Source organism: Propithecus coquereli, unplaced genomic scaffold, assembly GCF_000956105.1.
Source record: "Propithecus coquereli isolate 6110/MARCELLA unplaced genomic scaffold, Pcoq_1.0 Scaffold14, whole genome shotgun sequence".
NCBI classification, from domain to species: domain Eukaryota; kingdom Metazoa; phylum Chordata; class Mammalia; order Primates; family Indriidae; genus Propithecus; species Propithecus coquereli.
The window spans coordinates 19,210,938-19,225,914 of record NW_012138302.1 but is presented as its reverse complement, the minus strand read 5'-3'; the positions used below and the strand labels follow the sequence as shown (position 1 = coordinate 19,225,914).

The window sequence follows — 14,977 nt, the reverse complement described above, 5'->3', positions numbered from 1 at the left end:
AAAAAAAAAAAAAAAGTCTTAGCTCAAGATTTTTAAATTCGAATAGACCCTTTTCAACTTTTATTTAACCCAGGATTAAAAAGCATAAGGATAATAAATTCTAACATGGCTTAGACTCGGGAATTAAAAAGTTAAAAACTTACATTCAAGCTGTGCAACCACATCTCCAGGGTCTACTGCATCAGGGAACACCTGTAGTGGGAGGAGGATCCAGGGGGGAAACAGAATGGGGAAGAGGAAGTGAAGGGAAGATAATATATGACTGTGTTTTTTCCCTCTCATTCTCAAAATATCATTCCTTTCCCAACCAAAGAAACTTTCAACATATTAAGAACTGTCACTTCCTTTCTGCTTTTCACAACCATGATGAAAGGTTTTACAAATAAACAAACTTTATAGCTCGCACTGCCTCCCTCTCCAATTCCAACTGTTAGCACTCTTACCCTCATTTGTTACCATGAATATATCCACCTTCTTGGTGTTCCTCTAACCCATCAAGCTTATTCCCAACAAGAAGCCTTTATATTTATTATTCCTCTGCTTAGAAGGCTCTTTCCCTAGACTTTCAAAACTAATATAGTTTTATAATTCAGGCTCAGCTTAAATGTTATTGCCTTCTCTGGCCACCCTTTAAAATAGACCCTCATCCCCTTACCTCCACCTATTTTATTCTCTTCATGAACTTATCACTAACTAATGTTATTCACATGTTTACTTGGTTATTGTCTGTTTCTCCCATCACAATGAAAGTTCCAAGAGGGGACGATTTTGCCTTGTTTACCATGTGTGTCCTCAGTGCCTAAAACAGTCAATGGAACAGAGCAGGTTCTGGGTAATTATTTGTGTAGAAAAGGAAGAAGGAGGGAAGGAAGGCAGAAAGGAGGGAGGGAAAAGAGAAGTAAGGTAGGGAAAATGGGAGGAGGAAAGAAAGGAAGGAAGGAATGTGGGTGGGAAGGAAGGAAAGTGAAATAAAGAAAGCAGGTAAGAAGGAAGGAAGAAGTGACATTAAAAGGTAAGAAATGAAATTGGTAATAATTAACCAAAAACAGCAGTTTTAGGGGAAAAAAGAAAAGAAACTTATAGAAACAACTACCACAAGGCAGCTATAAGTAAAATATGACATATTCTTACCTATTAATGACTTATCTCTTTCTTTTTTTATGAAAATAATTATGTAGAATTCTAGGTGCTATGTTTCACATAAAGCCCACTAAGACAATTTTAGAAGCAAGCTAATCCATCAAGGGAAAAAAGGCAACTGATTCAATGTATATTCAATACATATTTATTTCTAAGTTTCAAGTTCTGAGTTACAACTTTCCTTTTGAACTAAACCAAAAGACAAAGTCAGTAATAATGATTTGTGTTACGGGCTTTTATTAAAAAATTAGAACCTTTTTCATTTTTTTATTTTTTAACACTTGATCTGATATTTGAACTCACCTTTTCAAACACCATTCTAGCATTGAAGACCAGTGGAAAAGTGGCTGGGACACATTGTGTCTTTTTGTATTGGCCAAACACACAGATGCTAAGATAGATGTCCTCCTTGTCTTTCAGTACTACTCCTGGACAAGTTACCTGAAAGAAATTAGATAAATGAATGTAATTATTCTATGAATTCCCTAAACTATCCTACTAAGATGATTTATCAAATATTATATAAAAATACTAGTCTGCTAACCTAATAAAAATATACACAAATTAAAAAAGAGAGATTCTAGTGTATACAGAGTTAAATGAAATGCCTTTATAACTTCCATCCCTCTGAGAAATCTGCAATTTTTCCACTTGGTTACTTATGCCACATTTGAGGCTCTCTGTGCTGGCTCTTGGGACAGACACTAATAGTTTTAAACAGTCAGCCTTAGGCTTCTGCTTTATGCTGAATGCTTACATAAAGTTATTCAGCATCATTTAATCACAAAGGATTAAAACTCAGCAGAAATAAAACGTTATACTACAGAATGAAAAAAATACCAATACCAATAAAAAGCACAAATTTGACCTCTATCACCCTAAATAGCAGTCCACAGATACCCTTATCAAAAGTAACACGACAAAGTTTCAAAGCTAATGAACTGAAAGTCTCTAGACCAATGAAGTATTTTTAAAATATTTAATTGCACTTAACTATCATTATTATAATTGACAGAAAGTATAGGCATAAAATGTGGGGTTTCTAAATAATACACAGGATAGTGTCTCCAGTCTCTGCCTTATTCCATTGCCAGTGATCAACCACACCCGTTACAAGATATTAAAGGTTCTCTAAGATTTAAGTCCAACACAGTAGTATTACCAACACTCCAACACTCCCTAACAATACAAAGTATATTTTCATTGTTCTCGGAACACATTACACTCTTGCCTCACGTTCTTCCATCATTTATATAATGTAATGTAATATAAGGAGTAGTAACTCCTTACTACTCCATTCTATCTCTTCCTTGTTTACTCCTATAACATGCCAAGACATACATCAACTGCCACATCCTACACGAAATTTCTCTTGATTCACCAGCTAACATTATTTAATTCAATCGAATTCAATCATTTATTATGAACTTACTGTATGCAAGTAATATGTTTTAAATTCTCATAGCATTTTGTAGTTCACTTAAGGTCCAAATTACTGTCTACATGCATTTTAACTAAGCGAGTACATCTCACCTCTTTTACTTGTTTATAAATTCTCTGAAGACAGAAATTTTATTTTCCTCATCATGGTATCCAAAGAAATGGACTTTCAGTATTAAGAAGCTTACAGATGATCTAGTCCAATTTAGAATTTTTTATATATGAAACCAGCAGAGCCCCAGGAAAGTTTAGGTGATCTACTAATTTAAGGTCAGAAAGTAAATGATTCATATGGTGAAATGAGTTAATATATTCAAAATGCTTAGAGCAGTGCTTGACAGAGCATTCATCAATACTAGCTATCATTATTGTTAGATTAAAAACCATACCGTCTGCCATCTTAACAGACTAGTGCATTGAATAAATGACTAAGACTTAATGTCCCTTTGTGTACAGCAGTTAAGATTATTTTCTGTACCAGCTATTATTTTCTGACTCCATTTCCCTCTTACTCTATTATCCACTTTTGTCTTAATATATTCCCAACTGATCACTAAAATCAAGGTGCTCCACAAATTTCACTCTGTCCATCAGCTTCACTTCCCACTCTGCCTCAGGAAAGGCAGATTCTAAAATCAAAGGATTCTAAAATCAAAACTGTCTTAGAATCCTTCTAAATCTGCCATGTTGCTGTCCAACATGGTAGCTGCTAGCCACTGATACCTGTAGATGTAGCTAGTCCAACTTGAGATGGGTTGTAAAATACATAATGGATTTTGAAGACTTGTTACAAAAATATCTAAGATTTTCAGCAATAACTTTTATATTAATTACATCTTGAAAGGATATTTTGAATATATTGATTTAAATAAAATATATTATTAAACTTAATTTTATCTACTTCTTTTAACTTTTTAAAATGTAGCTACTAGAAAATTTAAAATTATATCCTTGGCTAAAATTTGAAGCTCATATATTATTTTCATTGGGCAGCACTGCTCTAATTGTCCTCACTGAAAACTGCTGAGTCTCTTCCCAATTTGAAACATATGCAAGAAGGCATATAGCTTTTTCTTCTCATCTACAATTCTATAAATTCTGCCATCATTTAAAAGAATACCCAGCAGCTTTCCAAAAAGGAAGCAGGCAAAGGGAGGTTAAATTGTCAGACGGGTTAAATAGCAAATAATTAGCAAAGTGGTTGACTTAAACTACTTTGACAAGCTATGACATATTCTTGGCAATTTAGAAGGGCATGCACATGCACACGGCTGTGTGTATGCTCAGAAATGACCTGAGAAAGCCATAATCTCTCACTTCTGGCTCACCTTGAGGCTCTTGGAAAGCTGGAAGAGAAGATTACTACAGTTGTAGACTGCCCATCAGGGCATAGAAAGCATGACACAACATGCACACAGAGATCCTTGGCAAAGGCTGAGAGACTTATCAGGTCAAAGCATTTAAGGAAATGTAAGTCCAGTCATTAGCAGACCATAAAAACTGAGCAAAGACTTCAGTGGCCACACATGACAAAGAATACAGACTTCACAGAATTTATTCAGAAAAAGAACTAAACAAACAAAAAGCAACAACAGCAAATAATAAAAAACCTGGAAGAAAGAAGAGGGGGTTGGATTTATAGAGCTGCACATAATATTATTTAAATTGTCCAGTTTTCAATAAAAACTGTGACATGCAAAGAAATAAGAAGTATGATCCCCACACAGAAAAAAAAGCAGTCAATAGAAACTGTCCCTGAGGAAGCCCAGAAGTTGGGCTTACTAAACAAAAGCTCTAAATCTATTATAAATATGTACAAAGGACTAAAGGAGATCTTGCCTAAAGATCTAAAGGAAATTATGGAATGCGAACTCAGCAAATAGGAAATATCAATAAAAAGATAGAGATTATTTTTAAAAAGAACCAAGTAGAAATTCTAGAGTTGAAAAAGTACCAAAATGAAATAAAAAATTCACTAGAGAAGTTCAAGAATAGGTATGAACTGTCAGAAGAAAGAATAAGTGAATCTCAAAATATCTCGATTAAAATTATTCAGTCTGAATAACAGAAAAAAAAAAAGAATGAAAAAAGAAAAATGAACAGAGTCTCAGAGACCTGTGGGATAACATCAAGCACAGCAAAATAAATATAATGGGAGCCCCAGAAGGAGAGGAGAAAGGGCCAGAAAAAATATGGCAAGAAATAATGGATGAAAACTTCTGAGATTTAAAGAAAAACAATCAATACAGCCAACAATATTAAAGATCTACAAATTCTACACATCATAATCAACCTTTCAAAAGAAGACAATCAAAAGAACTCTCAAGAAGAGAGAATCCTGAAAGCAGCAAGAGAGAAGTGATTCAGCAGGTACCAGGAATCCTCAATAAGATTAATAGTTGATTTTTCATCAGAAACATGAAGCCAGAAGGAAATGCGATGACTTACTCAAAGTGCTGACAGAAGGAAACTTTCAAACAATAATTCACTGTCCACAAAAATTTTCCTTCAAAAAGGTAGTAAAATTAAGAGATTCCCAGGTAAACAAAAACTTGAGAACTCATCACTAGAAGAACTTCCCTACTTAGAAATACTAAAGAGAATCCCTCAGGTTGAAATGAAAGGATACTAGATAGTAACTCATATCTATATGCAAAAATGAAGAGCACCAGTATATAAAACAGCATAAGTGCATTTTTCTCTTATTTCTCCTATCTTATTTAAAAGATAATTGTATAAAGCAACAATTATACAACTGTGCTGATGGACTTATACATATAAAAATGTTAACTTGTTACACACATCTCTCTGAGCTTTGGCAGGAAGAAAAATTTTTTTCAAATGTAATTTGTATAATGATAATATAAAGAAGGTGAGGGGAAATAGAACAAAACAGTAGCAAAGGTTTTGTGTACTACTGAAATGAAACTGGTATTAATCCATACTAGATTATTATAAATAAAGAAGTTAATTGTGAATCCCAGTATAAGCACTAAGAAAATAACTCAAAAAATACAGAAAAGAAACAAGGAAATTAAAATGGTACACTAAAAAACAGTTAACACAAAAGAAGGCCATAATGAATAGAGAAACAAAAAAGACATAAGGCATACAGAAAACAAATAGCAAAATGACAGAGACAGATCCTACCTTACCTGTGATTACATTAAAGATAAATTCACTAAACACTCCGAAAAAAAGTCAAGACTGGCAAAATGGATTAAAAACTATGATCCAACTATATGCTGTCTATAAGAGACACACTTTAGATTCAAAGACACAAATGGGTTAATAGTAAAAGGATGGAAAAAATATACTATGCAAGCAGTAACCAAAACAGAATTCCAGTGACTACATTAATATCAGATGAATAAACATTAAAACAAAGATTGCTATTGAGACAAATAAAAACATTCTATAATTGCATAATTAGAAACATATATAAGACATATATGTCAAGATGACATAACACGTAACACATAAACACACATGCACTTAACAGAGCCCCAAAATATATGAAGAAAAAAGAGACAAGTATCTCTCCCAAGATTAACAAATGGCCAATAAGCACATGAAAACATGTTCAACATCATTAGTTATAAGAAAATACAAATCCAAACCACTATGAGCTATCTCTTCACACCCACTAGGATGGCTATAATCAAAAAGATGGACAAAAACAAGTATTAGGGAGGAAGAAGAGAAATTGCAACTCTCACATGTTGCTGACGGAAATATAAAATGGTGCAGCCACTATAGAAAAAAGTTTAACAGTTCCTCAAAAAAATTGAACAGAGTTACCATAAAATCCAGCAATTTCACTTCTAGGTATATACCCAAGAACACTGAAAGCGTTATGTCCATGCAAAATTGTGTACACAAGTATAGCAGCATTGTTCATAATAGCCAAAAAGCAGATACAACTGAAATGTCCATCAACTGGATAAGCAAAATGTGGTATATCCATACAATGAAATATTTTTTGGCCATAGAAAGGAATAAAGTTCTGATATATGCTACAATATGGATGAACCTTACAACATTAAGTGAAAGAAGTCAGACACAAAAGACCACATATTGTATAATTCCATTTGTAGAAATATCCAGAATAGGAAAATTCATAAACATAGAAGTTAGATCCGGGAGCTGGTGGGAGGGGGAGAATAGAGAATGACTGTTAATGGGTACAGGATTTCTTTATGGAGTGATGAAATTTTCTGAAGTAGATAGTAGTGATTGTTACACAACTTTGTGAATATACTAAAATTTATTGACTTGTACACTTTAAAAGTACAGATTTTATGGCATGTGAATAATATCTCAATTTTAAAAAAAGAAGACTAAGGATAAAAGTAAAATGAAAAAGATATACTATGCAATCACTAATCATAAAAAAGCTGGGGTGGCTATCTTAATACAATATAAAGTAGACTTCAGAAAGAGAAAGATTAGCAAGAATAAAGTAGAGCATTTCATATAAATTAAAAATTTGAATTACTGAGAACACATAATAAAATTAAATGTATAAGTACCTAATTATGCAAAAAATTATACAAATGACTTTCAACACTTCTCTAATTAATTGATAACACAATCAAATAATCATTAAAGATATAGAGGATATAAATGACAATATTCAGTAACTTCACTTAATTGATATTTACAGAATAATCATCCAGCAACAAAAGGATACACATTTTTTTCCAAATGTACATGAAAACATTCACCAAGACAGAGAATGTTATAGGCCATATAACAAGTCTCAATAAACATAAAAGGACTAAAATGATGCAGAGTGTATTCTCTAACCACAGTGGAATTAAACTAAAAATCAACAAGAGGAAAATATCTGAAAAAAATACCTAAATATTTAGAAATTAAATAATACAGTTCTAAATCACTCATGGTCAAAGAAGAAATTATAAGACAAATCAGAAAATATTTTCAACTGCATAAAAATGGAAAGATAATGTATCAAAATTTGTGGGATGGATGGAATTAGCATTAAATCTTAGGAAATTCTCTTCAATTCTTTTTCTGCAGAAAAGCATTTGACAAAATTAAAGCCCTCGTGATAAAAAGCTCTGAGTAAACTAAGAACTGAGGGAAATTTCCTCAACTGATAAAGGATATCTATGAAAAAGCCTAAATCTGACATCAAACATACTTAACACCTGAAAGAGTGAATGCTTGCCCCCTAATACTAGCAATAAGTTAAAAATGTCTTCTTTCAACACCTCTATTCCACAATATATTATAGGTTCTAGCCAGTGTGAAAAGACAGGAAAAAGATATTTTAAAATGAAAGAAATAAAAGGGATACAGTTGAAAAGGATGAAGTAAAACAATGTATTTTCAGACAACATAATTGTAGCCTATTACAAACATGCTACTAGAAATAATAAGGAAGTTTAGCAAAGTCACAGGGTGTAAGATCAATGTACAAAAATCAATTTATTTCTACACATTAGCAACACAAATATTTTTTTAAAAAATTTCATTTATAGGCCGGGCGCCATGGCTCACGCCTGTAATCCTAGCATTCTGAGAGGCCAAGGTGGGTGGATCGCTCAAGGTCAGGAGTTCGAGACCAGCCTGAGCAAGAGCGTGACCCCCATCTCTACTACAAATAGAAAGAAATCAGCCAAACAATTAAAAATAGAAAAAATTAGCCGGGCATGGTGGTGTATGCCTGTAGTCCCAGCTACTCGGGAGGCTGAGGCAGGAGGATTGCTTGAGCCCAGGAGTTTGAAGTTGCTGTAAGCTAGGCTGACGCCACGGTACTCTAGCCCGGGCAACAAAGCGAGACTCTGTCTCGAAAAAAAAAAAAAAAAATTTCATTTATAATAGCATCAAAAATATGAACTACTTAGCTATAAATTTAACAAAATATGCATAAGACATGCATATTGAAAACTGAAAACATTAATGAAAGAAACTGAAGACCTAAATAAGTGGAAAAATTAGGTTCATGGAAAGAACGACTCAATATTGTTAAGATATCAATTCTCCCAAAATTGAGCTATAATTTCAATTTTATCCCAAATACTAAGAAAACCAACAAAATTGACTGTAAGGAGATAAATTCACTTCAAATGAAAATTAAGTAATTTGCACAATCTGAAAACAAGCATAAAAACAGTATTTAGGCTCCTTCATCTATCAAGGGAAAAAATTCCATAAAAAGACCAAAAAATTGAGAAATTAAGACTGGTAAAAATGAAAAGAATTGGCAGATATTTAAAAAGAGAGACTAAATCATGGAAAATGTAGTCAATGAAGTTATAAATCTCAGCAGGGGAGATAAAAAAATTTTAAATTACTAAGTAAATAAGAATACTAAAGAAGTCTCTAAGAACAATCAAAAGATAAATGCTACACACAAAAAAACGCTTAAGAAACATGGAGAATAGGTAAAAGTTCCAATATCTGATAGCACTGCCAGAAGATTAGAAATAACAGCAGAAAATCAATACTCAAAGATATGATAGTAAAGAGTTTTCCAGAATTGAAGAAACCCATAAATTCTCAGACAGAAAGCACATACCCAGTGCAAAACAGAATAAACAGAAATAAATCTACAGCTCTATACATCACAATGTACTCAAATACATCAAGGATAAAGTGAAAATACATAATCATTTTCACTTTAATGAAATATTTAATTAAAATCTCCATTTTCATTTTAACATATCTCCATTAAAAACTGGTGGATCACACACACAAAAAATTTAATACGGAATTGAAGGTATTTCAGAGTAAATAAACTTGATGTGATAATGACAGATAGAGCCCTACATCCAACAAATGAGATTATATATTATTATATTTTCAAGTAAACAGAGAGCATTAACAACAATTGGATTAGTATTAGAACACAAAGGAAATAACAAAAATAATATCATACAGACCTTGTTCACTGCTTGTGATGGTTAATTTTATGTGTCAACTTGACTGGGTTAAGTGCTGCTGAGATAGCCGGAAATGTTACTTCTGAGTGCGTCTGTGAGGGTGTTTGTAGAAGAGATTAGTGTTTGAACCAGTAGACTGAATAAAGAAGGCCACTCTCACCTATGTGGGTGGGGATCGTCCCAGTTGTTGAGGGCGAGAAAGGGCAAATTTGCTCTTTCTTCCTGCCCTTGGACAGCAAAACTGCAGGTTCTTAAGCCTTCAGACTCCAGGACTTACACTATCGGCTCCCCTGGTTCTCAGGCCTTTGGACCCACAGTGAATTACACCATGGGCTTCCCTGGTTCTCCAGACTGTAGACAGCTTGCACACAGCATATTATGAGACTGCTAAGTCTCCATAATCAAGTGGGCCAATTCCCATAATAAATTCCCTCTTAAATATATCTTTATAGTATATCTTGTTGGTTCTGTTTCTCTGGAGTACCCTAATATATTACCCCAATGCAATTAACTGAAATATCACTATATAAGATAGTATTTATTCATATATGTAGGTGTGTATATGGGGGTGGTAATGAGTATAACAGGGTGGGTGTATACACATTCATAAATCCTATGCATCTTGAAATTAAAACGAATTCCTAAATAGCTCATAAGCTAAAGTAGAAATCACAATAAAAATTATAAGATGTTTAAAACAAAATAATTTTAAAACATTATCAATACTTTTGAGATGCCAGTTAATCAGCATTTGAAAGCAAATCAAGTGTCTTAAAGAAAAATATTGCAAGGAGAAATATCTTGAGAAATGCAGAGGAATAACGAATACAAAATTCACAATAGTGGGAAGGAGGGATTTTATTAGGGAGAGACACTCAGAAGGCTTCACCTTCAATATAATGTCTTACTACACTTCTTAAGCTGGTGGGTGGGTACAGAGTTGTTCATTATATTACTTCTTATAACTTTAATATATTTGAAATATTTCAAAATAAATGTTTTAAGAATAACTGTTTTTAAAAAACTAGGTGTTTCACTCATAAAGCTAAAATCTCATCTACAAGCACAAATAAAAAATCCTAAATGAAAAATTAGCCAATCAAATCCAGTAAAATAGAGAAAAAATAGTACATCCTGACTTAAAAGAATTTATCACAGGAATGGAAAAAGTTCACCATCAAAAATTGTGTCCTTTTGCAGAATATGGAAGCAATATTACAAAATGATTTTCAATTAAAAAAATAAAATATTCAGTAAAATTAGGAATAGAAAGGAACTTTATTAACTCAATAAATGAAAACCCTACAGCCAATATTATATTAGGTTGAACTATATATGAAATTGCCAGGGGCAGGGAAGTTAAATCAAAAAGGGGTCCATTATCAGAAATTTCGTAAGATTCAATCTAATACTTACTGGTGAAACTTCAGAAGTATACCTTAAAATCAGAAAAAAAAAAAAGCAAAGATACCTACTGCTATCCCTACTATTTAACATTACACTGGGGATTCTATCCAACAACACGAGTAAGGACGAGGGAAAAAAAGACACAGATTGTATAGTGGAAGCCAGTGTATTTGCAAACAACATGATCTTCCACATAAAAATCCAAACACTATTAGAATTAATATGAGATTTCAGTAATGTTGTTGCATCCAAAATTAAATATGAAATGTGCAACAAAGATATAAACAAGAATGTTCACAGGAGCACAATTTGTAATATTCCAAAACTGGAAACAATGAAAATGTCCATCAAAAATAGAATGGATAAATAAACAGTGGTATATTCCCATGAGTGAAAAAAAGAGCTCTTGCTTCACAAAACCACATAGATAAATTCTCACAAAGAAGTCAGACCATATGAACTCTAAAAAAGAGCTCATACTGTATAAATAGATAGATGATAGACAGACAGAACCAGATTTTAGAAGTTCAAAATACATTGTGACAGAAATTAAGATAGTGGTTACCTTTGGGAGGGGAAGGAAGGATAGGCAGAGTGGCTGGGAGGGAGGGAGCCCAATGGAGCAATCTGGGGTGCTGATAAAATTCTACTTATTGGTGATTACACATTTAGGATTTGTGTACTTCCTGAATGTATGCTATAGTTTCATAAAAACTTAATTTAAAAAAATCAATAGCACATGATATATACATATAATTTTTGTCAATTAAAATGAATTAATTTTTTAAAAAATCAATAGTAATTGTTTACCAGCAGCAAAAGAAAAACAGTAGCTCTCTTTTACTAGACAGAGCAAAAACAAAGTGAAAAAATAAACTTCAACCAGAAGACCTTTGAAAATTACATTACATATAACCAATAGAGGTTTAGTATCCAAAATATAGTTAACAAGGAGATGAAAAAAGAAAAAAAGCTACGTTTCTAAAGAGCAAAGGATATGAACTGGCTAGTCACAGAAAAGGAAACCTCTAGGATCAGAGATTGGAGTTGCGTGGCCATAACCCAAGGAATGCATGGAGCCATCAGAAACCAGAAGAGGCAAGGAAAGATTCTTCCCTGGAGCCTTCTGAGGGAGCAGGTATTGGGCTTTATTCTTTATCTCTGATTTCTTCCTCCTATTTTCCCAAATAATCTCATGAAAATCGAAATACTGTATAATAAAAAGAAGATACAGAGATAAAGCAGCAATAATATTTCTTCGTATCAAAGATAAGATATTGCAAATATTAAAAGAGTAAGTGATGGAAAACATAGTTCTTTTGATGCTCTTTAAAAAACAAGTTACTTGGCTTATCTTATCATTCTTCAAAGATTCATTGAGAAAAGTCACACTTCCCTTCCAGCAATATATTTTCTCTCAAGTCGTATGGCTCTGTTGGGCAACACAAAATGTTATGTTATACATCCAAACCTTTCATGTTTACTACGTTTTTGCTCTCATATTACCGCATTACACATATGAGATTACCACTAATACAAGGATGCAGCAAAAAATAAACATGCAAGAGGTAGAGAAGAATGAGGTACCACATTTTCAATAGGCAAGTAGAGATAAAACATCTAATTTCCAGTTTATAGGAATTGGGAACAAATTAAATGTCACCACAAAGGAGGAAAACAACAACAACAACCAGGCAATAATATAATGTGGGATATTTTATATATCTGAGCCTGGTCTCTTCTAAAGGTAGTCCACATCATCATGGTCTCAGCAGCACCAGAGAAAAAAAGAAAAGGTAATGTCCACAAAAAGATTTTTACAAGAATGCATGTGTACAGGAGCATTATCTATGACAAACATAACCTGGAAACAACACAAATAACCATCAATAAGAGAATGGATGGCATCAAACTAAAAAGCTTCTGCACAGCAGAGGAAACAATTAACAGAGTAAAGGGAAAACATAGGGAATGGGAGAAAATCTGAGAAGAGATTAATATCCAAAATATATAAGGACCCAAACAACTCAATAGCAAAACAAAAAATATGATTAAAGAAGCAGGCAGAGGATCTAATAGACATATCTCAAAAGAAGACATACAAATGGCCAAAAAGTTTATGAAAAGGTGCTCCCAATCTCTAACCATCAGGGAACTATAAATCAAAACCATAATATCACTTCACATATGTTAGAATGGCTATTATCAAAAAGACAAAAGATACTAAGTGTTGGCAAGAATGTGGAGAAAAGGCCATCCTTGTATATTGTTGGTGGGAATGTAAATCAGCATAGCCATTATGGAAAACAGTATGGAGGTTCCTCAAATAGTTAAAAATAGAACTACCATATGATCCAACAATCCCACTTCTGTGTATATATTCAAAGGAAATGAAATCAGTATGTAGAAGAGATATTTGCGCTGTCATATCATTGCAGCATTATTTACAATAGCTGAAATATGGAATCAACTTAAGTATCCATCAATGGATGAACGGATAAAGAAAATATGGGTTAGGTAGATGGACGCAAATAGAAGCACACAATGGAATAGTATTCAGTCTTTAAAAAGAAGGAAATCCTGTCATTTGCAACAATATGCATGAACCTGGAGGACATTATTTTAAGTGAAATAAGCCAGGCACAGAAAGACAAATAAAATAGTGCATGATTTCACCTATATGCTGAATCTAAAAAAGTAGAACTTACAGAAGCACAGAGTAGAATGGTGGTTGCCAACAGGGAGTGGTTGGGGGAGAATGGAGAGATGTTCATTAAAGGGAACAAAGTTGCAGTGAGAACAAATAACCAGAGATCTCTTGTACAGCATGGTGACTATAGTTAATAATAATGTGTTATATATCTGAATATTGCTAAGACAGACCTTAAATGTTCTCACCACAAAAAATGGTGAGGTGATGAATATGTAAATTAGCTTGATTTAATCATCTTGCAATATATACATATGTCAAAACACCACTTTGTACACTGAAAACATATATAATATTTGTCAATTTAAAAAAGAGAATGGATAAAAATAGAATACTACTCAATAATTTAAAGGAACAAACTGCTGATAGATACAACATGGATGAATCTCAAAAACATGCTAAGCAAAAGAAGCCAGACAAAATATTATATATTATATGGCTCCAATATGAAGTTCAAGTTCTGTAAACTAATTATAGTGATAGAAATCAGACTAGCACTTCCCTCTGGCATGAGGCTTGAAAGGGGTACAAGGGAATGTCATGGGGTGATGGAAGTGTTCTACATCTTGATCTGGTTGATGGTGACATGAGAGTATAAATTTATCAAAATCTACTGGAACAAAAAAGGGAATATTGTGTGAACGAAAAAATAAAACTGCTCTATATTCAAATGGACTACAAAGACTTAACAATCACATGATTAAATGCATCTTGTAAATCTTGATTGGATCCTGGTTTGAAAAAGTTAACTACCAGAAGTCCTTTGTGGGACAAGCAGGAAAACTTGAATATAGACTAAATATTAAGAAATGATCACCAATTATCTAAGGTATGATAACAGTATCATAGTTATGTAGAACAATATCCTTATTTTTATTTTTTAGAGATAGGCTCTGCTATTTTGCCCAGGATGGGGTACAGCAGCTATTCACAAATGTGATCATAGTGCATTATAGCCTCGAACTCCTGGGCTCAAGCAAGCCTCCTGCCTCAACTTCACAGTAGCTGGGACTATAGGAGCATGCCCAGCTAATATCCTTATTTTTAGGAGATACATGCTGAAGTATTTAGTGGTGGAATATCATGATGTAAACAATTTAAATTTTCAGCAAAAAAATATTTATTTTATATATAAATGTATACATATGAAAATATATACATATGAATAACTGCTCAACATCACTAATCATCAGAGAAATGCAAATTAAAACTACAATAAGATACCACCTCACCCCAATCAGAATAGCCATTTAAAAGGTCAAAAAACAATAGATGTTACCATAGATGCAGAGAGAAAGGAACGCTGATACACTGGTAGGACTGCAAATTAGTAAAACCTCTATGGAAAATGGTATGGAGAGTCCTCAAA

At 33.0% G+C, this 14,977-nt stretch overlaps 1 protein-coding gene across 1 annotated transcript in view; it reads right to left on the bottom strand.

Annotated features, from left to right (window-relative positions):
* SPATA6 (spermatogenesis associated 6) overlaps nucleotides 1–14,977 on the bottom strand; it is a 154,432-nt gene that overhangs the window by 136,629 nt on the left and 2,826 nt on the right. The window contains exons 2-3 of the mRNA XM_012639392.1: nucleotides 1,444–1,581; nucleotides 144–192 (exon numbers count right to left, since the gene is read on the bottom strand). Of these exons, the coding sequence (XP_012494846.1) occupies nucleotides 144–192; nucleotides 1,444–1,581 (187 nt within the window). The remainder of the gene's footprint in view (nucleotides 1–143; nucleotides 193–1,443; nucleotides 1,582–14,977) is intronic.